Source organism: Oryza brachyantha, chromosome 6, assembly GCF_000231095.2.
Source record: "Oryza brachyantha chromosome 6, ObraRS2, whole genome shotgun sequence".
Lineage (NCBI taxonomy): Eukaryota > Viridiplantae > Streptophyta > Magnoliopsida > Poales > Poaceae > Oryza > Oryza brachyantha.
Genome location: NC_023168.2, coordinates 19,944,496 through 19,970,600, shown reverse-complemented (window position 1 = coordinate 19,970,600; position 26,105 = coordinate 19,944,496). Strand labels below are relative to the sequence as shown.

The 26,105-nt window shown below is 43.0% G+C and overlaps 6 protein-coding genes across 10 annotated transcripts; 4 read left to right on the top strand and 2 right to left on the bottom strand.

Annotated features, from left to right (window-relative positions):
• Positions 1–4,475, bottom strand: LOC102715949 (beta-glucosidase 25). 3 transcript variants are annotated; one of them, XM_006656330.3, is made up of 14 exons: positions 4,300–4,475; positions 4,146–4,212; positions 4,000–4,058; positions 3,248–3,323; positions 3,100–3,171; positions 2,912–2,999; positions 2,564–2,819; positions 2,355–2,470; positions 2,039–2,262; positions 1,923–1,954; positions 1,700–1,802; positions 1,508–1,616; positions 857–1,043; positions 1–681 (listed from the first exon to the last, which is right to left on the bottom strand). In XM_006656330.3, exons 1-13 carry the CDS (start codon positions 4,414–4,416, stop codon positions 857–859), a joined length of 1,506 nt encoding a protein of 501 aa, XP_006656393.1. In that variant the 5' UTR covers positions 4,417–4,475; the 3' UTR covers positions 1–681. The 3 variants fall into 3 exon arrangements, with proteins under 3 accessions (XP_006656393.1, XP_015694129.1, XP_006656394.1); XM_015838643.2 differs by lacking the exons at positions 4,146–4,212; positions 4,300–4,475 and having other exon boundaries at positions 2–1,043; positions 3,248–3,319; positions 4,000–4,050; XM_006656331.2 differs by lacking the exons at positions 4,000–4,058; positions 4,146–4,212; positions 4,300–4,475 and adding an exon at positions 3,765–3,833 and having other exon boundaries at positions 2–1,043.
• Positions 4,476–6,353: 1,878 nt separating this feature from the next.
• On the top strand, positions 6,354–8,533 carry LOC102715672 (50S ribosomal protein L24, chloroplastic). Its single transcript, XM_006656329.3, has 4 exons — positions 6,354–6,546; positions 7,760–7,798; positions 7,888–8,115; positions 8,212–8,533. Exons 1-4 carry the CDS (start codon positions 6,424–6,426, stop codon positions 8,401–8,403), a joined length of 582 nt encoding a protein of 193 aa, XP_006656392.1. The 5' UTR covers positions 6,354–6,423; the 3' UTR covers positions 8,404–8,533.
• A 685-nt stretch (positions 8,534–9,218) lies between these two features.
• On the top strand, positions 9,219–11,572 carry LOC102714200 (putative anthocyanidin reductase). Its single transcript, XM_040525367.1, has 6 exons — positions 9,219–9,485; positions 9,607–9,777; positions 10,086–10,309; positions 10,399–10,558; positions 10,864–11,077; positions 11,199–11,572. Exons 1-6 carry the CDS (start codon positions 9,329–9,331, stop codon positions 11,359–11,361), a joined length of 1,089 nt encoding a protein of 362 aa, XP_040381301.1. The 5' UTR covers positions 9,219–9,328; the 3' UTR covers positions 11,362–11,572.
• A 968-nt stretch (positions 11,573–12,540) lies between these two features.
• Positions 12,541–14,144, bottom strand: LOC102713921 (the record flags this gene model as incomplete). The annotated part of the gene is made up of 2 exons (XM_006657195.3): positions 12,541–13,336; positions 13,433–14,144. Coding segments are annotated over 2 exons (1,371 nt in total), but the record flags the coding sequence as incomplete, so codon positions are not given.
• Positions 14,145–16,811: 2,667 nt separating this feature from the next.
• LOC102715398 (protein HEAT-STRESS-ASSOCIATED 32) lies at positions 16,812–19,353 on the top strand. Its single transcript, XM_006656328.2, has 5 exons — positions 16,812–17,109; positions 17,978–18,169; positions 18,263–18,473; positions 18,641–18,864; positions 18,996–19,353. The coding sequence occupies exons 1-5, from the start codon at positions 16,939–16,941 to the stop codon at positions 19,113–19,115; spliced, it is 918 nt and encodes a 305-aa protein (XP_006656391.1). The 5' UTR covers positions 16,812–16,938; the 3' UTR covers positions 19,116–19,353.
• Positions 19,354–19,913: 560 nt separating this feature from the next.
• Positions 19,914–25,819, top strand: LOC102714928 (zinc finger CCCH domain-containing protein 13-like). 3 transcript variants are annotated; one of them, XM_006656326.3, is made up of 10 exons: positions 19,914–20,102; positions 21,968–22,102; positions 22,204–22,237; positions 22,836–22,971; positions 23,063–23,119; positions 23,680–23,777; positions 23,906–23,977; positions 24,094–24,293; positions 24,445–24,641; positions 25,124–25,819. In XM_006656326.3, exons 1-10 carry the CDS (start codon positions 19,934–19,936, stop codon positions 25,157–25,159), a joined length of 1,134 nt encoding a protein of 377 aa, XP_006656389.2. In that variant the 5' UTR covers positions 19,914–19,933; the 3' UTR covers positions 25,160–25,819. The 3 variants fall into 3 exon arrangements, with proteins under 3 accessions (XP_006656389.2, XP_006656390.1, XP_015694268.1); XM_006656327.3 differs by having other exon boundaries at positions 20,030–21,854; positions 25,124–25,815; XM_015838782.2 differs by having other exon boundaries at positions 20,030–21,867; positions 25,124–25,814.
• Positions 25,820–26,105: the final 286 nt, after the last annotated feature.

Sequence of the window (26,105 nt, the reverse complement as noted above, 5' to 3'; positions counted from 1 at the left end):
TTACTTTGAAAATATAATCATAAATTCATGGGCCAACCCAAACCATAACTAGTTACTCGTACCAGCCGCCGGGCCTATCTTACTTCATTTTCTGACTTTGACATCTCGACTCCAACCTCCATATTTTCCATGTGTCTTTCCTCTCTGACTACTACGTCTATCTTTTTGATGATTCTGTCACTTTCATACTGAAGCTCAGCTTAAGGTCCATTTGGTGACAACTTTAGTGAATAACTTTGCCAATTTGGCTACTATATTGCACTCGATGACTCAAAGGAAACAGGAAGATACAGCACACTTACAAAAGAAGTTAGGCTGGATAGCCAAATCTGAATGTGAAACTGCACTTGAGATGGATAGAAACAGTCACACACACACATAGAAACCCATCAGGAGACACCTCAACATTTTACTTGGAAGCACAAAGGTTGGAGCTGGAAATTTCAGAGAGAGCTGGAAATTTCAGGGAGAGGACCATTCTGACCTGAACTGAACCTGATGGGGTAAGCCCAAAGGCAGCTACCCAAATTTCCTGTCTTCATAACTAGTACTAGTACACCTTTTAAGGATCTGTCTTCACCCGAGCTAAAGTTCAGTCCCAGAAGAAAGTTCAGTCGCGGAAGTTGCCAGTAGGCTCTTCAACGCGATGCGGCAACATGGGCATAATTTTCCTGTTGAATTCTGTCACAAGAATGGCAGATTGTAGTGTATCAAAGGCAGTCAACAGCGTTGTTGACGGTCATATCAGATAATCCTATGACACATTTTACTGTTACTCCTAACGAATGCAAATATATGTGCAAAGGTTGGTAATTATGTACACTTTATGGCCATTCCTGAACCATTTATGCTCTACCTATATGATAGCCGTCTTCTGGGCTAAGACCTGGCTGAACCATTGGACTGATGCTTTGGGTATCCTTGTCAGGTTGTTCTTGTAGTCAATGTAGTAAAGGCCGAAGCGCACCGTGTATCCTGAGTTCCATTCCCAGTTATCGAGCAGTGACCATACAAAGTAACCATGGACGCTGCAACCTTCCTTCCTGCAGTATTCAAGTCAGTGTTCTTAACTGTATGCAGTCATGCTAACTGTAGAGATGTATGCAATCATGCTGGTGTGTAACTAGCTTCTCCGTGTCATTCTGGCCTGCATGTGGTGATTCTGTGAATATTTGGGAGAAGGCAGATGCAGATGTGATCATGTGGATACTACTGTTCCTGTTGTTGTCTCAGGAACTAGAGTGCTATATGTATAGTTTCTCAGATTCTTGCATCTGGTTTGCACATATGGATGCAGATTGGCGGAATAAGCTAATTTGCACCTGGTAGCAACCAACAAGGGCAGTGATCCTACTGCTGTCGTTCCCTTGTGGCGTATCTATGTGCCAATTATAGGTCCCCTATGATGGAAAATAAGCTTTTGGCATCCCCTCTCAAAACAAGATGAACTGCTGATGATTTATATGTTCCAATATATGTACTGATGTACACAGAAGTGAAACTTCACCTTATAGCATCCAGAAGATTAGACATGTAGTCATTGTGGTACTGTATTCTTTTATCATCTTGCAGGACATCTTCTAATCTAGAAAATGGATGGTTAGCATCATCCATACCTGCCATAAATTGTTAGCTATTATTATAGACTCCTTTAAGGAAAGAAATCTTATCTACAGTTAATAATCTCCAGCCAACGTACCATTTTCGGTAATGATCACAGGTGGATTCCCATACTTCTCTTTCACATGTTTCATCAACTTGAACATACCCCAAGGAACTATGTGCAGCCAACTTGATGCTGCCTGAAAGTTGATTGGACAAATTTTATTTTCAATCAATCATTTGACTAGAAATGGCATAAATGAAAGGATAGGTAATGACAAGTTTTAATCAAGAGAAAGAAACAGATAAGAAAATTTTACCGTTTCTCCTATTTTCTTCCCATGCCTATAAGCTGCCATAGTCCATGCAGAGAAGAAGTCAATAATACTGGAAATATACCAGGGTGTTTAGAATCTGTTTGTTTATCAAGACTGACCAGTTGGTATGACAGCAGAATCAGTTGAAGCATCATTCATTACAAGTTTCCTGATACGCATTCTGTCATTTCTAGCATATAATGTAGTGTAGTGGTTTATACCAACAAAATCTAGCGATCCAGATACCAATTTTGATGCCTGAGTTGAAAATTGAGGCAGCCTGTCGCCTGCAAGTTTCTGCATAGAAGGAGGATAGTGGCCAAACATTAAGGGATCCAAGAACCTGTATCCACACTAGCAAAATGTCATAATTAATATATAACCACTGGCTTTTAGTGTAATTATACAGAAATTTGATCTATGTTGATGTATCACCATCCAAGCTCAAAGTCCATTGCTCGTGCTGCTGCTTCTCTGTCTTCATCAGCACTTGAGAACGGTTCATACCATCTAGAATTAAGCGCAATCCCAATGGAGCCTCCTTGTTCTTTCTGCAATCCATACATAAAGATATGCATATTATTGTCTTTATTGCTTCTATTTTCAAGAGAAACATTACTAGAAAATTTATTCACATGGATTACCTTGAAATGTTGTTCATAAGTACGAAAAGCACCAGCATGAGCTAAAAGTACGTTGTGAGCTACAATATATGGTTCAGTTGATGATTTACCCTCTCTACAGAACACATGTGACAGAATAGAACATCTTCCAGGTGCTTGGATGCCAAGGTCATAGCCATCAATCGCAAAGTTATAGGGCTCATTAAAAGTGATCCAATGCTTCACTCTATCTCCAAATTCCTTGAAGCAAGTAAAGGCATATTGAACAAAATCCTCGCTGCATAATTAAGTTGTCAGAATCACTCAAAATGAATATAAAGAGAAATGATTATGTCAGCTAAAAAATGATGATCTGGTAGTTTTCCATACATGATTTTTGAGTTTAACCAGCCTTCGTATCTGTCTTCGAGTGCTTGGGGGAGGTCCCAGTGGAAGAGAGTTACGTATGGTTCTATGCCTGACCCACAAATATAGAGAGCACCAAGGGAAAACAGTCATAAATGTCAGTTGGAAACAGTTTGCATTACGCAGACACTGAACAGTAGAACACAGTATACCTTTGTCTAACAGAGTGTCTATGAGGCTGTTATAGTAACTCAATCCTTCTTCATTTGGTTCGCCTGTTCCATCTGGCAAGATGCATGCTGATATTAGTGAACAGTAACAAAAAGGATAGATATTACACATAATTTACTTAATGCATACTTGGAAAGATGCGTGACCATGAGATAGAGAAGCGGTACGCATCCATGCCGATGCCCTTCATTAACTCCACATCTTCCTGCCAGTTTATCCATTTAGTTGATGCCCTTGTTTCATTACAGACTTAGTCCAAGAAATAGAATCGAATGAACAAGAAGAAATGCTCCATCCAGAAAGCTTTCTTGCTGCTCTAAATGGCATCATGCATTTGGAAAGATCTCAGAAAAAGTCTTCCTGCTATCTTAATTTTGGAAGTAGCATGCCAGAGAACTTGCACAAAGTATAGTAGATAAACAGTTTAGCACACCTACAGTCTACACACCTAAATTGGAAATGGACCAGATAAAATCTGCACCGGAACAATTACCAGACAATCTAATAAACCGAATATTGATGCTTGGAGACATGAAATGAGCATGGAACGGATTAGCAATTAGTTTTTACAGAATTCTCGAAGTTGTTCAATGGAAGGTTGCCAAAATTTTGACATAACTTTCAGGTTGCATGGATTTTATCATACCTTGTTAAATGATCAGTTCAGGTTTCTTTGAAAATAATGAATTTAGGTTCCATTCGATCATCCGTAAGGCTGTAATTCAAATTTAAAATCTCAAAGTAATTGGTCAAGGCAAAGTTCACATTTAAAATCTCAACGTATTTAGTCAAGCAAAGTCCACTTCCCAGATTGCATATCAGAAACAATTGAAGAAAATAACATAAGAGATACAGAAATTCATCAATTATGGATAACTCACCTTGTAGCGATGGTAGTGATCAACAGCAACATCAGCATTGCTGAAATCAATCACCCGACCTGAAGAAGGATTGCATTGCTCATATTTCAGTCATATTTTGCACCTCAGATTAGAGTACTTCTAGAAACAAGTCCCCATTACTACACCTGGTCTTTTCGTGAGAGTATCCCATATAGTAGGTCCACGTTGGCCCTCATTCACAGCACCTTCATACTGGTAATATATTGACCAGAAACATCCATCACACATACAGCTAAAAGCATTCGGCCAAAACTAGAGATTCTTTTGGTGACACTATACCTGGTAGGCTGAAGAAGCCGTGCCGAAGACAAAACCGGGAGGGAAGTCTGCTCTGCTTATAGCTTCAGCACAGGACAAAAAGCTGACAAGGATATGAACTAGTGTTAAGAGACTCATGGCCTTCCCCTCAGTAGGTAACACTAACTACTAATGTCCATAGCCTATAGATAACTAGCAGACAGGTTAGTAAGGTATATATAGACTTTGTTGAGCTGGTGAGGTGTGGGAAGCAACAAAAGGCTGAGTTTCACTTGTCTTGGAAACCAACGTTTGTCTCTGCTAAGCAACTTTTGTGGAGGTGACGGGGTGCGATATCTCTATCACATTGGACATTTGATCAACAAAGGAAGGAAACTAATTGACATGTCCAACTCTGAAGTGTGTGAGTGTAGTAAACTAAAGCTTTACTTGAGTGCAACAATTCCAGACGCATTAAGGATTTCGCAGGATTCCAGCATTTATACTAATAAAACTTGCATAACTAAGCCAGTGTTTAAGAAGCTAAACAAGTTTGAGAGGAGTGCAAGCAACATGGACGAAACGCTGCGCTAATATCATCATAGCACATTTCATTCCAAAAATACCACCCTGCAGTATTGACCCTTTTCTTTTTCTCATGCCATGATGTTATAAGTGATAACGATGACAAGGAGCTTCGAAAAAATTATAATCAGGAAAATGCAGTGGTTTATCCAATATATTAGGAGTCTTTGTCATCTAACTAGTTTGGCAGCAGGACAAACCAACAAACAAGTAGTAGTCATTATTGATCACAACATTTGCTGCATTGGTTTAATGAGTGGATAAACCAAATCCATAGCTACGGTTAGGGCTAAATTTGTCCTGAGAATCACACTGTCACACACTTATCCTATTGGAAAGGAAGCCGTTTGCTTGCACGGCAGAGCCTTTCACAAATCAATTGAACAGATCCAATGATAGTCACACGAAAGGGACATGAGCGATTTGGTGATAGTGACCAGTAGAACATGCAAGAATGTAGTGCATGTGTTATCCATGAAATCCCTCACATATAGTACGGTTTATCACGAAATACAGCACCGCACAAATACACAATTCATACACAAGCGTAGACTTTGGAGTCAACAGCTTTGTTTATCAGAGGAGACACAGCAACACGCAAACACACTATTCATAGAAACGTGGACTTTTGGAGTCAAAGATGCTGGATGTCTCAGAATCTTAGGTGAAAAAGCTTTGAATCTTATAGTATAATGACCACTGTCAATTTGCTACCATTTGAGGTGCATTGGCTCTCAACCTCCTCATGTGGATATTAGTTTTCGATTCGAAGTGCCATCTTCGATTCACATCGACGACATCCACACCTACCCATACCCACCGCCCACCCTATCACCGAAACGAGATTGCAACCCCCTAAAGAGAAGAAAACGGCCGCAGAAATGGCGACGTCTCGATCCCCACGCAGCGTAACGGGCAACAACTCCTCAGGCGTACGCGCATCAGTAGAATCGTCACCGCGAAAGCGCCTAGGAGAGAGGGGGAATGGGTCCCAGAAAAGCCCAGAAAAGCGCAAAAAGGGACGGAAGAGAACCGGGGGGTTGCTTGCCTCCGCAACTGTCGCTTGGCTTGTGCGTCCCGCCGCCGGCGACGACGGCGACGTCGAAGCCGCCGGAAGCCGGGAAGCGCCCGCCTGCCCCCCGCCGAAGCAGCATCTCGCGGCGCGTGACGTGGTGATCCGATGCGTGCGCGGTGCGCCTCCTCGGTGTGGAGACGAAGCCGAGCGACGCGACGAGGAAGACGACGACGCGCGTGTGCTGGGCCTCATCTTCTCGGCCCATCTCAACTAAATACGTGCGGCCCACATGTTAGACCTGAGGCCCAATAAACCTGGGCCTAAACTGCGGTACGGCCCATTAAAGTTGGGCTTATGTACGTTGGGCCGGAAAGGAGTACGATTGCGTGCGGCCCATTATAATTGGGCCCAAGGTACTTTTAGGTGGGCCTTTTTGTTCGGCCGCGAGGCCCACATGTCATGTAGAAAAGCGGTTCGTCCATTATCCTGTCCGCGAGCACAGGAGGCGTTCATTATCCTCTTGCGTTTGAGCGAGCGAGCGAGCGTGCGAGAGGAGGAAGACGACGATGGCTGGGGTGGCGGCGCTGCAGGGCGCGATGGCGTCCCTCTCCGTCTCGGCGCCCGGCGCGGCGAGCACCAGCAGCTTCTGGGGGCACCCGCTCTCCACCTCCTCCGCCGCGCCGGCAGGGGTTTGTGCCGCCTCCCGATTCCGATTCTCATTTTTTTTGTGTCCCCCCTTTCCTTTCTGTTGCTCTGCACTTATTGCTTGCTGGAGATGCCGTCTTGCATTGGGATTTAGGATTTTTAGAGCTCTCTAACAGCGTGGCATTGCACTGGTGGTGATGTCTGCCTCGCTTCACACTATTGTGTTGCCTTCAGGTCCAGCATTCAGGGCTTGAACCTCGACATTGTGCTATTTTTTAACCTCGGTGGGTACTGTAAGGAGCGTTTGGATGAATCAATGAATGGTTGAAATCTCAAGGTTGAATATTTCAACTGAGGGAATCCAGAAATCGTGCTGTTTACTATGAAATGGGGATTATTGTGTTTCAGTTTAAACCTGAATATTGTTTTACATGAATGACTGAACATTTTTTTGCGTTTTACTTATGGCAGTATAAACGGTGAAGATAAAATATTTGACCTTTTAAGCAGAGGATTATTTTCTAAAATAAATGTCTACTAGTGAGACAGAGACCACCTTTTGTTATAATCTGCTGTATATATCACCTTTTGCTGGTCAGAAACAATTGCCTAAGTTTAAATAACTCGATGATGGGAAAATAAGCTCATTTCGCTCAATAGAATGCAGCAAATGATTTGCACATAGTATTATCTCCGTCATATTATAAGATGTCCGGACCTTCTTTAGATTCTTATAGATGCTAATGAATCTGGATACTAATATAAAACATATTTATTGATCATGGATAAATTTAGGTAGGGCCAAATCATCTAATAATATGGAACAAAGGGATTGTACTTTATTAGGCTGAACTCATTTTTGTCTCATCTATATTCTCTGTGGTGTCTCTTAACTCTTCTACGTAGCTGCCTACTGTACTTTGTCCTAAAAAATCACTCTTAACTAATTACTAGCAAATAACAAAAGGAGGGTATAGACCAACTTACCTGGAAAATAGCAATGGCAGAAAAAATGGTGTTGAATGAAGTGATAGAGCTATATATTGTGGTTGTACTATGATTTATATAAAATGTTGCTACCACAGGAAAGAGGAAATAAAATTGTACTAAAAGATCAAAGATGATTCTCTAGTTTCTGGCCTAAAGCATTATGACCGCTATGCATGATTCATGTCATATCTTAGAAGCAGCTGATATCACATTGTCAATCTCTTGTATATGAAGCTCTGACAAGATATACATAAATTTGATATGCAGATTAGATTTATGATCAAGACATGCCCAATTCAAATGAGGGTGAGTACAAACAATTCTTTTTTAGTCTAACATCACTCGCAGTTTTCTATTTACTCTCTAATGCCTGAAATTTCTCTTTTGCAATGCAGCTTAAGCGATGGGAAAGAAAGAAGTGTAAACCAAACAGCCTTCCCGTTCTGCACAAGATGCATGTTAGGATAGGCGATACAGTACAAATCATCGCAGGGCGTGAGAAAGGTAAAGTCGGTGAAGTTACACGACTTTTTAAGCACAACAGCACTGTGATAGTGAAGGACTTGAACTTGAAGTCCAAGCACAAGAAAGGCACAGAAGATGAACCGGGTGAAATTGTCATGGTCAGCATTTTTTTTCCTTTGAAACTTATTTCTGTGTTACTTGTTTTCAGAAAACTGATTGTTAACCCGTCAGACTTAATATTTTGCTTTGATCAGATTGAAGGTCCCATTCACAGCTCAAATGTGATGCTCTACTCAAAGGAAAAGAATGTGGCGAGTAGGGTTGGACACAAATTCCTCGAGGATGGAACCAAGGTTCGTTACCTGGTCAAGACGGGTGAAGTAATTGATAGTGCTGAGAATTGGCTGAAGGTATTCAAGGAAGGAGGTTCGGAGGGATCATCTTAGCATGGAAAGTGTACCCACGTTCTGAACTCTGCTTGCCTCTTGTATTATGCCCAAATGAGTTGATGTTTTTCTAGATTCTGAGTCTTCTCTTGTAAATTTTTATACAGTTGCAGCATTTTTGCATCCATGACATGCTTGTCCAGTTACCAGCCCTTATTAATGGTCCCATCTTTTCGTTTATAAGTTAAAATTTGAATTTTTAACTTTAAATTTAGAGTTGATTTCATGATTTTTTATCGTAGTTTATTTTTCAATATTTGTTTTTGGTTGCTAATAACACGTATATAAAAAATTTATTTATAAATTATTATTCGTTTATAAATATGTTATTTGTTTTTTTTCTTAAGAAAGCGAAACAAACACATATGTTAGCTGAGGAGCTTGTGCTGACCGCTGAGAATCAACAGAGCAGATATGGCACGCAATATCAAATAATCAAATCAGGCAGTCGTAAGCGAAGAAACCGGACACCTGTCCAGGTTCCAGAACATAGTATGGTTCTAGAATCTATAGAATCGTAGCGTATATCCGGGTGTTTTTTTTTCTTATAAAATTAAATAGTATATTTAAAAAGAAATAATTTGTCGAATTTTTTTTAATACGTTCTTTCTTATCTTATCGATATAAAAGTTAAGGATAAAATATAAACTTACTCTATATTAAAGTTAAAATTTTAAATTTCTTAAGTAAAGAAAAATAATTTCTATGGGAGAAAAAAAAGAAAACTCTAACTTTTTATTAACTATAATACATTTATAATATATAAAAATATATAAATTAGATCCACCAAGCTTATTATCCACGTGCGACTAAAATGGTAAACAACAAATCAGATCAGACGCTGTCCAAAGTCACGAAAACAACGGCAAGTCGGCAACCTGTGCTGTGCACACCGCAGGCAGCCAGATCTAACTAGCTAGTGGAGATGGGCAGCATCGGCGGCGGCGGCTCGCCGGAGGAGCGCGCGGCGGCGGGCGGCGGGCCGGTGTGCGTGACGGGGTCGACCGGCTACGTCGGCTCGTGGCTCGTCCGCACCCTGCTCCGCCGTGGCTACCGCGTCCACGCCACCGCCCGGGACCCAGGTACGTCGACGAGCTCGGCAGCATCTCCGACCATGGCCGGCCGCTCGTATATGAATACATCGTCGGCGACATGGCTGTGAGGTGTGAGCTGACGATCATGGCGGCCGAGGCTCGGCGACAGCCAAGGCGTGGCAGGTGTTCTCGGCGGTGGACGAGAAGGAGCAGCTGCGGGTGTTCCGGGCGGACATGGCCGACGAGGGCAGCTTCGACACCGCCGCGAGCGGCTGCGTGGCGCTCTTCCATGTCGCCGCCTCCATGGACCTCCACGTCTCACCCGACGTCGACAACATCGGTAACCACTAATCAAACCACTGTCCTCTCGATCTCGCCGTGTAATTTACGAAGTTTAATCTCTGGTAAGTCAAGATTTGTACGACCGGAGATGGATTTTTGAACTATTAATTGAACATCCACTCATCTCTTAAATGTTACAGTATATAGTTATAATTTTTTTTTAAAAAAATAAGATAAATTACTATAAAATATATCGCACCATAAATATGCACGTTTATAATATTGAAACCACGAAAGCACTGAAAGTCTGAAACCATTGGCCATAATTAATCGATTTTGCGTGTGCTTGGTTGAACTCTCTTGAAGAGGAGCATGTGAGGACACGGGCGCTGGAGCCGGCGACGAGGGGGACCATCAACGTGCTGCAGTCATGCGTCCGCGCGGGGAGCGTCCGCAGGGTCGTCTTCACCTCGTCCATCAGCACGATGACGGCGGCGGCGGCGGAGGACGGCCGCTGGCGCAAGGCCGTCGTCGACGAGTCCTGCCTGCGCGCCGCCGCCGACGTCTGGACCGCCAAGCCCATCGGCTGGGTGCGTACTACACGACCGTAATGTACACCTGACATGCTACACTTCATGAATTCTCTGAGCTTGTGCACCATGGATGGATCATCTCGCAGGTGTACATTCTGACGAAGCTGGTGACGGAGGAGGCGGCGTTCGGGTTCGCGAGGGAGAACGGCATCAACCTGGCGTCGCTCGTGCTGCCGACGGTGGCCGGGCCGTTCTTGACGCCGGCCGTCCCTACCAGCATCCAGCTCCTCCTTTCACCCGTTACAGGCAACAAGTTCGACCCTGAAATTAAGCATTATTAACAATAAAAAATAAATAACTTTCATACAAAACTTTTATATACGTGTTCTCAACGATCTAAATACAAAAACCGAAAAATAAACTAAAATAAAACACTCTCCTAAAATCAACTTTAAATTAATTTTTAAAATTTAAATTTTAACTTATAAGCACGAACGAATGGATGGTTCGTGTTCATTTTCACACGAGCACATACAGATTGTGGTAGTCTTGCAATAATCAACAGCAACATAAATTGTACTGCAAATTAATTTGTGTTCGTCTACAAGCAGGTGATCCGAAGCTGTATTCGTTGCTGGCTTCCGTGCACTCCAGGTTCGGGTGCGTACCGCTCGCACACATCCAGGACGTGTGCGACGCGCACGTGTTCTTGATGGAGAACGAGCAAGCGGATGGACGGTATCTGTGCGCCGGAGGGAGCTATCCGATGGCCCAGATCGCCCAGCTGCTGTCCTTGCACTATTCACCTTTCAAGCCTGCAGAAAGGCAAACACAACCACACATATCTCGCTCAGATTTTTGCTCTTTTTTTCTTCTTTCATTCAGGTGTTTGATTAACTGATCTTTTCTTGATATGATGTCTTTGCGTGATCGATGTTAATTGCAGGTTAAACAAGGATTTCCATGGCTCGAACCCGTCAGTGGTGTCGTCCAAACGGCTGACGGATTTGGGGTTCAGGTTCGAGCATGATGTGGATGAAATAATCAAGAACAGCGTTGCACAGTGCGTTGATCATGGATTCCTGGAGGACGCTGACAGCTCCAATTAGTAGCTGGCCAGGCTGCTGCCTGGGTTGTCTGATTGGTCCGAAGGATGAATACTTAGGCCAGAAAAGCATCTTCTTGCGTGTTATACTGGTTTCCTAATTTGGGCCGATTTGAAGTACCCATTTAAATTCAGTAATGTACTGTACTGAAAAGAGATTAAGCCATTAAGGGGGTATGAATTCGATCTTTCAGAACAAACCAGCACTTTCAGTACGACCCCTGTCCTAAATCAAATCTATTGAAGTTTGATCAACTTCGTAAAAAGATACAATATTTTCAACATAAGATAAATATACTATAAAAATATATTGAATATTAGATTTAATGAAACTAATTTTATGTTCTGGATATTAGTATACTGTTCTACCAGTTTGGTCAAATTTAAATAGGTTTGACTTAGTGCACCCTGAAGGAAGTGTAGAGCATCACAAGAACTCAATTAGCTATACATATTGTTCCATGCAACTGAATTTTGATAATTAGACTAGAAAATATATTTTCAACAAATTCTTAAGTCTATTCTCAATATTTATACATACTTAAAATTATCTAACTTATTTAGTTTTGGGCTTATTTTGAACGATGATGTAATTTTTATGTTCAATATTTATTCGTTGAAACTAATATAATTTATTGAAAAGTAAAATATTAGTGTTTCTTGAAGATGCTGTTAAAGCATCCCAACAAAGTATCTATCTCGTCATACATTAAAAAATAGAGAATGATAGGTAAAAATTATACTTCAGCAGAACATCTATCCTATCTCTAGATAATCCACTGGAGTACAAAGAGATATAGAAAATAAAACTATTTTAGATAATTATCTAAAAAAATATAAAAACCAAATTTAAATGAGCTGTGCTATGCTAGTGTAGCACAAGGATGGCGAGGGCTGAGGGAAGTCCCAACAAGAAGGGAACAGACAGAGATAAATCTATGCGACCAAGCAATACGAAACAGGGGAGTAAAAAAATTAGGAGTGCTCTACAATTTACCACCCTATAGATGTATATGACACGACTCCATACATGCCACGTGCCTACTCACCACAAAAAGGGATGCTAAACACGTCTTTGCAAATCTATTTCGAAACAGAAGCAAACAGCTAGTAAAACAATTGTTATTTTTTTTCAAGAAGAAACAATAGCAAAATGTACAGAAAAAAAATCGCCATCATCTAACAAAAGTTACAGAACAGAACAACACCTGGATCAGAATAATCATCAGATCATCACTCAAAACAAATGATTCCCGAGAACTAAGCCGAATCTTATGCAAACAAAGTATGATTCTTGATTCTTAAACACGTCGCAGATCATCAAGATTTACAGATCACGACGAAGCAGGGGAGAAGAGCTCTCGGGTTGAGCAGGTACAGCTCCTCGATGCTGGCGTAGGCGCCCACCTTGCCGGCGACGGAGTCGAAGCCCGGCTGCGCGGCCACGTCCTGGAGGTTCTCCAGTGGCCGGTGGATCCTCCCGGCGACCACCCTGCACACCAGCAGCGCCTTCCTCACGCCCGCGTTCGCCGCCTCGGCCTCGTCTCCGGCGCCGGCGCCGGTTTCTTGGATGCACTCCAGCGCGCGCTTGCTCGTGGACGTGGTGAACACGCCGACGCCGTCCCTGACCTCCCTCGTCGCCGAGAAGCCGTGGCGGATGATGCGGCACACGCTGCAGCTCCCCGACGTGCAGATGCTGGAGGAGTCGCCGGCGCCGAGGGAGCAGGAGAGCGTCGTGGCGTGGAACCGGAGCAGCTCGTTGCCGTCGGCGAGGCAGCGCGGGTGCTTCTTGGGCAGCCTCGCTGCCCGGCCCTTCACCGTCTCCCTGAACTCCTCGAACCGCGCCACCGATCTCTCCGCGTTGTGCACCTTGAGCACCCGCTCGACGCGGCCCAGTGCGTTCTCCGACTTCGGCCACCCGGCCTTGCAGATGATCTCCACCACCTTCCTCGACGAGTCGCCTTCCACCAGCTCGGTCACTGCAAGAACGCGCCGGCCGACCGCCATGGATGATGAAAGTTGAAACAGGGCAAAGCTTAGCTTGACTCGTCCATGGTGTTCGGTACTCTACTCACCGGCGTGTCTGGAGAGGTGATGCGACTCCAGGGAGTCGTGGTTGGCGAAGCGGTCGCCGCAGCGGTGGCACCGGACGCCGACTTCGCAGGAGGCCCTGGCGGGAGCGGGCGACGGCGCCTCGGCCCCGTCGTCGTCATCGGCGACGGTGCCGGAGCGGAGCGGCGACATGGCAGACGGGGACTTCCTCGTCGAGACAGGGGTGGTGCTGCACCGCAGCAGGAGCGGGCTGTGCGGGAACGGCACCCCGCCGCCCCACGCGCCGCGGCCGGGGGTGCTGATCCGGAGCTCGCACTTGGCATCCGGCCCTGCGGCGAGCAGCACGTCGTGGGTCACCGGGTTCAGCACGTCACTGCTCCCTATCGACCTCGGGCTACCGCACTCCCCTCCACCACCGGCGACGGCGGCGGCGGCGGCAACCTCCTGCCTCCGGCTGCCACCGTACTGGCTGTGGATCACGTCCCTCAGGTTGGCGATGGACCGCGAGCACCCCGACCTGCGCAGCGCCGGCGCCGGCGGCGCCGCCGCCGCCTTCTTCCCGCCTGTCACGACGCCCTGAGACTCCTCCCGCTCGATCACACCGCAAGAATCCCCCGACTTGCAGTTGAGTGACTTCTTGAGCGCCGCCCACACCGTGGGCATCTTCTCCTCCTCCGGCGGCTCCCCTTTCTCGCCGGACAATGAAACTGCTGCCAAAGTAAAGCTACTCCATTTTCAACAATACACACATCTCACATTCTATGATTCTATCTCTAGCCAACAAAAGAGAAATCCAAAACAGATACTAATCACTCAACAAAAAAAAAAGATCATCTACAAGATGAACAGAGAGAGTAGAAAAACCTGAACACTGCAATGACTGCAGTTCACCTCATCATGGCTTTCTTCTACCTTCAGCTAGCTAGATTGTCTCCATGGATGCAAAGTTCAAACTGAGTGGGTCGCAATGGCACATGCAAGTATGCAACTAGCTGGAGGATGGCATTATCTTGTATGACAGATAGTAAAAACAATTGGGACTGGGTGGCCTCTGAAATTGCTCTTTGGTTTTATGCATGGACTGCGTCAGTGACATGGGCACACTCTTCAGTCTTCAGACGTTTTGCTACTTCCAAGGGGACCAGAAACGGACGAACGGATCGTAAATAGGAGAATCTTTGGCACTGGGTACAATGCACTCTGTTCTAATCTTTGAACAAAATACTGTAATAATACTACTGGGCTATGGGGATTAAAAAAAGTTCGAGCAAATAAACCATTGGCAGCGAGATGGGCAGCTGATCAGTAACAGTTCAGTTCGTGCCAATGGAACTATAGCTATGGCTTGATTGATTGACAACGGCACTGAATGCGGCAGTTTTTTTTGTTCATTTGTCATCGAATAATGGCATGATCCAACTACGAGTGGCCGTTAGCAAATCCTAGGATACCATTCACCAGCGATGATGCGATGTGATGCTCAGGTTAGCAGCAAGAGCTGATCAGGGTGGCTATTTTAAAACATTTTTAAATAAATCCGCCAAAACTTTATGAGTACCAGAGTGAATCAAACTACCCTTAGGCATGTTGTGTTGTTGATCACCCAAATTGTTAAATTTGACAAATATTTTTTCAAAGTAAAACCCGTACCAAACAAGAGTATTTTCATCATTCTTGGAGGGCTACGTCAAACTATACGCATCCAAATCATGAACTAGTTGGAAAACTATGGTGTTGTTTGTTTCTATAAGTCCTAAAACAAAAAATTAGTCCTAGGACTAAAACTAAGTCTTTTTTAGTCCTACTCTGTTTGTTTAGATGGACTAAAAGAGAATAAAACTTCATTAAATGACCTACTCTATAGTACACAGCACACATACATAGCTATAGGTATAGGTTTAAAGTAGTAGAGTAGGTGTACTATAGGCCTTTAGTCCCTTTTAGCACCTCCCCTAGGGACTTATGGAACTAGATAGTTTTAGTACCTCCTGTTTGATATTTTAGAGACTAAACGAGACTAAAATGAAGGATTTATGGATTAGTCCCTCCAAACAAACAACCCCTATATAAGAAAACACAATCCAAGTTGAACTTGGGCGATGTTTGGGTAGCTCAAGATTTTGAGAAATTGTTAATGAGTAGCCAGCTGCCGAGACTATTCAAGAGCCAGATTTCTCGCATTTCCCAAAATCTAATGAAAATCTATAGTATTTTGGGGAGTCGGAGATTATGGACAAATGTTTTTTCAAACATAGCCTTGTACATGTTCCGAACAAATCCGAGAGGCTAGCGTGCGCGTGCAACGGGACACTAATCTGCTTAACTATAATCACCATCATTACTTATTAGTGCTTAATGATTTTTTAATCATAAATAATAAATAATAATTTGAGTTGAAAGTTTTCCAAGGTTGAGTTCAAAGTTTTGAACTGAGTTGAAAGTTTCAAATAATTGTAGTTGACAGATTCAAGTCTAAGTATGTTCAAATCTAAACCGAAAGTTTTGAAATTTGAATCTGAGTTGAAAGTTTCGAATTGGAGGTGATGGAAGTGTACAACTGGTCGTTAAAGTTTGATCTAGGAAGTTCCAATATGAAATTAATAGCTCTGATTTGAAGTTAAAAGTTTTGGTTCACACGTGTGCCCCTCTAACACGAACTTATAAAAGGCCTAATTAGCCAAACCCCAAGCAAATTCCCTCATGCTTTGCAATCAGATTGGGCTTTCCATGTACAAAGGCCCAGTAGATTGTATTTGCCCATAATTAATTAGCCCGGCCCACACCTACTAAAGTTGGATGAATTTTTGGAATTTTATTTATTAAATAATTTACCAATTTAATTTTGCGTTTTAAAAAATCACAAAACTAACCTCCTGCCGCCCTTTAGGAGACCGGAAAGGTGACGTGGCAAACAGTCATTCGGTCGCAACGAACGGTACGAAACGGTGGCACCACAAATTTTGCATTTAGGTGAGGGCGGAAAGGGCCTAAATACAAAATTTACCGTGCCACCCGGAAATTTTTCTATTGAAACGAGAATTTTTTGATCGAAGTTAGATACGTATATGTATAACATATGTAATTTTTTAATCACAATTATTATCGTAGCTTAGTGTATCATAGCTTAGTGGTCATTGACCCACTCTTCTGTCCAGGAGACCAAAGGTTGAGTCTCGGTAGCAACATATTTTATTTGGGCCGTTCGTCGCGAACGAGTGGCCGTTTGCCACGTCACCTTTCCGCCATCCAGAGAACGGCAGGAGGTTAGTTTTGTAATTTTTTAAAATGCAAAATTACATTGGTAAATTATTTAATAAATAAAATTAAAAATTCAATAAATTCCAAGTTGGATAAGCGTCCCGACATGGGCCCCACCTGTCAGGCCACGCGTCGTCAGTCACCATGGCCGCCGGTCCGCTTCCAGAAGGAGCGGCAAGTTTCCGTCTCCTTCCTCCCCCTTCGCCTTTTTATTTGCTCGATCAGGTGGCCGGCGACAGTGGCAGAGAGAGAGGGGAAGGCGACGGCGGAGATGGAGATGAGGCGGTGGAGGGAGGACGTGGTGGCGCTGTCGCTGCGCGGGTGCGGCTTCGGCGACGGGGACGACGACGACGACGACCGGCCGGAGAAGCCGCGGCGGTACGGGGTGACGGAGATGAGGAGCCCCCTCTACGCCTTCCGCCCCGCCCGCCACGCGCTGCAGGTTCACCCTCGCCTCTTCCATCGTCCCCATTTGTGTTTATGCTTTGTGTGGATCGATGCTGGACTGTTGAATTATGCCTTAGGTTGGTTGCCCTTTTGGTTCCGGACTCGCCACCGGATCACATGATAGTATGATAATTGCACGATTCTGTTTGAAAATGAAGCACTATTTTGGTGCTCAATTTCATCGTGCCTTAAGTGAATAGTAGTAGCTAATTTATAAACAGAGCTGGCACGCTGGAAACTTCAGTTTATGCGATTACCAATTACCGTCGGTTTGTGTATCATTTGGTATATTTGTGGAACTCAGAATGTACATCAGCTAGGTTTATCAGTGACTCTATCCCTTCCAAAATATAAGCACTTCTAGGATTCAATACATTCATTCCTGCTCTGTTTTTCATGATTCACATCATTTAATGATTCCTCAGCTAATCAGTTGCTTGAAAAAGGAATCAAATAATTCAAAATTAAAAAAATTGATCACTCATGTGACTAAGGAAGTATCTTTTGACCTAACCATAGTATTTGCTTAAAAAAATACTAGAAATGTTTATAATTTTGGAAGAGAGAGAATAGATTATTAAGCAGGCTTTCCCTCTTATGTCTCCGTAAGTACATAGCATGAACTTTCTTGTTGCGTTATTGCTGCATTGAAGATTTGAAGCCATCACTAGGAAGATTTTAGATTACTGTTTCCTTTTCAAACAAATAAAATTCTAGAATCTAGATTCATCGTTAAGAGAAAAAAAATGAGCCTATTGGGATAGGGGAATAAATATGCATTAGTGATTGTGCTGGTTCTTTTCACCATCCTAGACATCAGCTAAGGCTCATTCTGAAGGGTGCCATTTCCTTTTTGATTTTAGGAAATATTGGATTCTCTAAGTCCCTTTGTTGATGGTTTGAAGTTTACTGGTGGATCTCATAGTTTGATGGGAAAAGAACTGGTTAGAGAGATTACTGATTTAGCACACAAGCATGACATATATGTGAGTACAGGCGATTGGGCAGAGCATCTTCTGCGGCAAGGACCTTCTTTTTTTAAGCAATATGTCGAGGTATGCAGACATTTTGTTTGTTTTGGTGTACATTTTGACATGGTCCGTAAAAATTCTGAAACCACATACATAATAGTTGATATTCTGTTGCAGGAGTGCAAGGCACTAGGATTTGACAACATTGAGCTTAATGCTGGATCTCTCAAGCTCCCAGAAGAAGCTCTCCTTAGATTAGTCAGGCTCATCAAGACCAGCGGTTTGCGAGCAAAGCCCATTTTCTCACTGAAGTTTGACAGTTCTGATATTCCTCCATCGGGAGATAGGGCATTTGGGGCATACATAGCTCCAGTGAAGCAGAGTTCAGGTAACTATAAGCTTGAGTGTTCTCATGCACTTGTTTATATGCACTACTTTTCCGTGTAACATTGTTCAGCGTACATGTGTCAACGTCAGTTTTTTCTTTCTTTTTTACTATTGCATGTCTGAGATCATAATACGTTTTCCTATGATGCATTCTTTGATGTGGTGCAGAAAGAGTTGAGAATGTTGACCTGTTGATAAGGAGGGCCGAGAGGTGCTTGGAAGCAGGCGCAGACATGATCATGATCGATGCCGACGACATTTGCCAGCGCGCTGACTCTCTACGGGCAGACATCATCGCCAAGATCGTAGGCCGGCTTGGGCTCGAGAAGACCATGTTCGAGGCATCCAACGCCAACACCTCCGAGTGGTTCGTCAGAAGATACGGGCCACGGGTAATTGAATCTTCACTTCACCCCCTTAAGCTGCACAATTCTGATAAGACCGTTTTGCAAGCAGCAGCCAGCACTCGTTTATGATTGCATTTCCATTGTGTTTACCTAATCGTGTTGCCCTGCGAATGTAGGTAAATCTCTTCGTGGACCACTCTGATGTGATGAACCTGGAGCGTCTCCGAGGCTTCAACATGCGCGGAAGCAGCAACTCTCCCTTGCTCGGAATCGGCTCGCCCTTCTTCCTGATGTGAAGAGACCTTCTTGGGTTCTCCTGATGTAACGACCTTTCTGAATTCTGCTGCGTGTCCTTTTGCGCATGTAATAATGTTTGTCTTGTGTGCACATGGTGGTGATAAAGGTGATGTCTTCCTGCACCTTGAATAACCAGATGATGTGTAGTATTTGTCTATGGGATATAGTATCTACTAGAGACAGATTACTCGTGTATCCTGTGTGCAATTAGCAATATACAGATTCGTTCATGCTGTAGTTGTCAGCAGAGTCTGTTCGTTCATCCTGTAGTATTTGCGGCAGGATTTACATTACCGGTTGACCGCCGGATTTCTGACTCCTGGCGGTATCACGGTTATCGATAAATTTAGGCCGGTTATGGATAAATTTGGACTGAATTTTGATCAAATCTACTGTTTAACACTTGAATTTATCATCAAACGTTCCAAATTCTAACCAAAATTTCGAACCACGTCCAGAAACCGCGAAAACCTATCGACCTTCCTGGGCTCCGCGAACCGCAAATTTTCCGGTCGTTGAAAATGTACTTTCTCACCGCAAACAAATACTAGTAATAAAAAAAAAGAGCAAGCTCTTTCTCATGGGCTGGGCCGGATGGTTGGGCTTTGTTGGGCCGCTCATGAAGAGGCAGATCACACATATTCATGGATGGCTTGTCCTATTGTAGGGCTCATTTCGTCCTCGCCTCGCCGCCGTCCTCCCTTCCGCCGCCCCGTGCTCGTCGTGCTGCTCTCCTCTCCCCCCACTCTCGCCGCCGTCTCGTCTCGTCGTCGTCGCTCTCGCCGCCGCGGAGAAACCGAGCGGAGGGGGGGGGGTGATGAGGGAGATGATGGGTCCTCCTCGCCGCGGCCCGGCGTACAAGACGAAGCTGTGCGCGCTGTGGAGGCGCGGCGACTGCACCCGCGCCTCCTGCAGCTTCGCCCACGGCGACGCCGAGCTCCGCGGCCCGCCGCCCCATTCCTCCTTCCCGCCTCGTACTGGACCTGGTATGCGCCCCCCCCCTCTCCCTACCCCTCACGCTGCTCCCCTCCCATCGGCTTCTCTATTGTTCTCCGGCTGCTCGGCGGTTGCCATATGCGCTCGATCCGCATCTAGGTGGTTCTAATATGTTCTTCTGCAATGGATTACTGTCTACGTCGAGGTTTTGTTGCGTACGAGTCCACCGATTGTTCACAGGAAATTATATTCAGTCAGAAAATGAAACTGGGTCTCTGCGGGATTTACTATCAGTTTGGAAGGCTGATATGATCTACGGATTTTTCAGAAGATTCACGGTGTATTATGACGGCCTCAAGAAAGGAACAGCGTATTCTTTTGAAATGTACACCCTTTCACATGTTTATGTTGGATTTTGTTTATAGTCTTCAGAGGATTGGCTGCAAGTGGGGAATGTGGCAGAGTGTGGGATGTTTTGGTTGTACATCAAAGTGGAAGTGCTACTAGTGCCATCTGATCTGTGTGTTTTCTGCAGAACCTTTGGAAATGCTGTGGAACTGAGCTAGTAATAAGAGAAAATATCTAAAAGAACACCAACAATGGTAACATCTGACAAGAGCTCCCTTGTAAGATATACAGATCATTGTGGTTGTTAGCAGCTGACAACCTGGTTTCTATCTCTGGCTACTTGTTGGAAGATATAAACTCTACATCCTACACCTGGTACTCATGTGATATCATGCAAGTTTGGCACTAGGACCATTTATATACAGAACTAAGAGCGCAAATAATTCCATTTGTTTGTGTCATATCTTTTGTTCTACTGTTTTATCACCGATATATTATCCTTTTCATAGAGTGATATACTACCTCCGTCCCAATATGTTTCATTTCTAGATTGTTTAGTAGAGATTAAGGTTGTGAAGAAAATACTACGTTGCTCCTTAATAAATGGAGAATAAATGGGGGTGTGAGTGTAGTTGGGAATAAAATGGAAATAATTTGAAATGAGAAGTGACTGATGAGACAAGTAGTACTGTGAATGATGCTAGAAATGCTTATATTTTGGTATAAGATTGAAATCCTAAAAATACTGACATTTTGGAACGGAGGGAGTAGTACTTAACTACCAAAGTTTCTTGAACAATGTGACATGCCTGCTAATCATTTTTTGCTACTGTACAAATTAGCTTTCCCCAAAGAGGATTTGGTCGAACTGACCACTTGCAGAAGATGACACATCCTATTTCCGTTGCATTCCTTTTCAGTCGGTAATCAGACATTTTATGGCCTCTGGAATGCTTATCTTGTTACGGAAGATTTCCTGAGGGATATTATGTGGATCCTTGTCTCAATCAGATGCATATTATCCTTAATGTGCTAAGCACTTAGAAATATATTTGTTGAATACACAGCGTCAAGGTTTCTTCTTGGGCTTTATTCTTGCCTGCCATTTCAAGTATGATCACAGAACAATAACTTTTGAAGTCAATACCAACAATATCTGGACAAGTGACATTAGACTTATTTGGTGACGTTGGACTTTGGAAGATCATTCTTGGTGGTAATCTCAGTTTTCTGTCAAAATTTGGGTACTCCCATCAATTATCCACCTCACATGACTGATATTATGAAGTGCTGGATTTATGTTTTAAGTGGTGCATCATACACGTAAATACGTGATCATATATTGGTCTCTCATGCATTAGTCTCGTTGGATCTTCTCTTTTATTCCCTCTGGGGTTATCTTGGTGCCTCTGCTACTTCTTGCTAATTGAATAATCATATGGCTCAAGGTTGTGGTAAGCTTAATGGGTCTGTGAGCTGCCTCACCTGTGTATGGTCCCATCCATCTTTTGTGGCGTATTGCTTCATTGTACATACATATATGTAAATATACCATACTGAATTGTAGGGAGACGGGACCATAGACCTGATGACTTTAGGGGCAGGCATCTGAGAAGATACTCACCTCATAGGAGGAATTCCCCTGAAAGAGATGCCAGGGGTCATTTCTTCCGTGATCAGAGACCACACTCTCGAGATAGGGGTAATCTGCCTCTAAGAAAGTTCATCATTCTAACTAGTCCATTCTATCTCTAAACTTCTTTACAATATCTGAACTTCTGTATATTGAAATCTCCTCTGTAGGTTCTAGTCATTCAAGATCTCCCATCAGGAAGAGGTATGGGGCAAGAGTACACTACACATGCATCTTTGTAATGGAGGCCTTATGTGTGGTTATGCTTATTTTTGTCTATTTTACTGGGCATATATTCTTATTTTTACATGACGTATGACTTGGTTCTTGCTAATTTTTAATGTCCTTTGCTTGTGATGCATCCATGGTATTGGCAGGTGGCCTGCGACATGCTTATGTTCAAGGCACTTTTGCTTGTTGATACACTTATTGTCACATCTATAGTGTTTTGAGTATAAATTACAATCTACACAACCACACAATCATCAGCCAAAGATTAGCATGCTGCTCTTAGGTGGTCTGTACAAGTGATTATGTTCACTGGACTATTTTGTTCTTTAAATGAGAGCTGTGCAAGTGTGTACGGTGATCCTCTCACACAAATGATACTTCAAGGTTATCAAGAAGATTATTTTCTGCACCCTTGTGTTTATACAACAATCTACTGTGGAGTATAATACTATCTTATCTAGATGTGTTTAAGGAGGGAACCCTTTGGGTTTGTTGTTTTACAAAAGATAGTTCTATTGCAATTTGGTGGTTTATGCAATTATCTTCATGTATGCTTCTCTGGTTCTTTCAGTGAGGGAAGGCATAGAAAGAAGATTGATAGCGGAAAAACTGATTCATCAGAAAGTTTGAACACCTCTGACAATGATGATAGAAAAAAGGATGATATATCCAATAATGCTGATGATAAACATGATAATGAAGCACAGGTTTGATCTGTCCAATCCATCTTGCTAGTAAACAGATATAGTTGTCCCAATGCTACTGGATCTGTTTTATATATTTATTTATGTTATGCAGCTGCAACACATTCAACTGGATATGGAAGCATTACGAGAGGAGAAATCTACACTGGAGGTATGATGTCTTCCATCCACATGTATCTGGCACAGTTATCAGTTAATTCTGATTTGTAATTATATGCAGACACATATTGAAATTTTGATTCCTGCATTACATATGTTGTTTTGACCACTTGGCTACTTAGCTGCAATTTATATTTAGTTTATATAAAATATGGACTAGTCCAATTTTTATATTTTGTTGTCCTGCCGTAACTATAATTGTTATATCTCGAAATTTTTGTGGTGAGTAAAATTAAAATTTTGAAGTTCACGGGGTGTCCAATACATTCAGAGATAATCAGATTCACCAAATATTGATGAGAAGAGCCATGATCTGGCAAATATTGGCATTACCTTATGCTATAATTGTACAGATCGATGGTCTACTTTATCCCTTTTAAGTGACAAATAAGATGCCCTTTTGAATTCCTTTAATTGCCTTATGCACTTTCTTATTGTACGCTTGATTGAGGTTTCTCAAATTCCCCTTACCAAGTTACAGTTGCTTGTTCATTCTTTCCTGTATGTTGATATTGCACCCTATGTGATTTATCTTTCTTCCTTGTATTGCAGATGATGCTGAATGGCAAGATCAATGAAGCATCTGCACTTTCTAGCAGGATAGCCGATCTTGAATCACAATTGAGCGAAGAGAAAGATGCTTGCCAAAGGTTTTCCATTTCTACGAAACATGAGCATATCCTCCCTTTTTTTTTGAAAAAGAATCAGTTGGTGGAATCTCCAGCTGATTAAAAAACTCATATCTTCTGACTATTCATAATACTGATCTGCATTTTAGGATGGCCTCAAAAACAAAGAAACTCATCAAAGCACATGCACGCTATGTGAAAGCTCAGGATGATTTAAAAAGGCAGGTTTCCTTTTGTCACACATATGATCTACATACTTCTATTTGTCTGAATCAGAAGATGACTGGTTATTTTAGTCTTTACATCTATTAGCGTTAACACATTAATGGGGTTGCAGGTCCCAAGCTCGTTTTGAGAGGCTCGCTGATTTGCTTGCTTCAGATACCTTGAAGCCATGTAGCAAGGATCAGGGTTCTAGTGCTGCTAAGGAAGATACGTATAATGCTTATGATATGAGTCCAAGTGATCAACGACAGAATCATGAAGCAGCTAGAAAAAGATCCATTGCCCTCTCAACAAGCGAAGAAGGAAGAAGTGGTAAGAACCAGATGAGATGTTTGCAGAAATCGATTTTATTGTGGAATGATTTCTCTGTATTAACTCTGCCTAACTAGATATTAAACAATCTCCATGATTTCCCTCTCGTCGGTATGATTGACATCTTTATTACTCTCACATGTGGCTTCAGCGAAGAAGAAGAGGGAGAGTTATGACAACTCAATTCCCATGTCAGGGAAATATAGACCGGAAGATGCTCTAGAACCTTTTCAAAGCAGCAAGGGAACTGAGACAGAAGAAGTTTTACCTGTGAAGAGGAATTTAGGGGAGGGTGACAACAATGAGGAAGTGAACATTGTTTCCTCTGGCAATGTTTTTACAGATAGGGTGAGATGCTTTCTTGCTTATTCTCTTTACGTTCTCTGTGATTGCTCTAACTTTGCAAGTTCTAGTGGTTGCTCATTGTTATTTCTCAGTAAACATTAACTAATGTTATGATCCAAAGTTGTTTTTGTTCTCAAATCAGGTAACTCACTTAGCTAGAATAAAATCTGATAATAATGTTATAGTCCATTTTTCAAGGTCTGCTGATTGATTCTTGCTTTACCTTTTATGTCTGTCTGTATTATTTGTGTTCTATAATCCAACAGCTCTGTTATAGCATATGGTAGTTGCTTGATTTTCTTTTATTTGGTGATCTCTTTCCATATTTTTAAAGCCTTTTCTTTCAATATTAAATACATCCCCCCCCCCTTCTCTCTCTTCACAAGGTCCACTGTATTATGCATTTATGCTTCTGTTCCCAGACATCAACCTTGAACTTTTCCGAGTGCTTCATCCTGACATTTTATGCCCTATTTTGCCTACAGTATGAGGGTGGCGACGACGACGTTCTTGTGTGCTAGTATATTCATGCAGATGGAGCTTGACGAAGATTTCAACATTACGGAGAAGCGTGAAGTATGAGGGTGGCGACGACGACGTTCTTGTGTGTTCATTGCCATGCCAGTTGGGTTTTCACAAATTAGCACTGAAATTGTGGCTGGCAGCCGGTTATTATCTTCATGTATAATTTATACATCTGGCATTAGGAATTAAGCATCTCGACAATCTCTTTGAAGACAAGTTGCATTGTTCTCAAACAGATTATTATTGTCGCATTAGTGCAAACTGTCGGTCGTTATTACCCTGGATTCAAGTGGCTTGTATGGATAATGTGAGGCGGCCTATTCAAGTAATGTTTGGTATTCAGTATATGGATTAATTAGTGTTATGGTGCTGTCATCATTTATATCTAAACGCATGCAGTGGTTTAGCTCGGCATCATGGAGCATATGTTGGCAGCTAGCTCAAGGGAACTATCTTGAAATCAAGTTGAAGTGCTGATACTTAGAGGATTTCTGTAGGATTTCTATTTCTTCACATGTTATGTATAATCTTCTTCGTATCTGCGGCTGTCTGCTCCCTTGTATCACTCTTTTCTTGGCAGGGGTGTATCCTGTGACATCGGCGAGCCCAAACCAAGAATAACATTTCTTGGTCGATAATATTTCATAGGTATTTTTTCTAATCTATACCATACTAAAAAGATAGTGAATCTGCCACCACCACTACTTTTAATGACGTGTGGGCCTGAAAAAACGCTGCAAAGAGGGGAGGGAGTACTGACTACGACCACCATTGGAGAGGGGCGGCGAGGAGGCCGGCCGATGCGCCATCGCACCGGGTCGTCGGGCCGCTGCTCCGTCCCGGCGCCACGTGGGTCTCCGTGCCGCTGCCCTGCCGACTCGCCGTACCGCCGCCGCAAAGAGAGAGGAGGGAGTCCTGCCACCGTCGGTCGCTACCATCTAC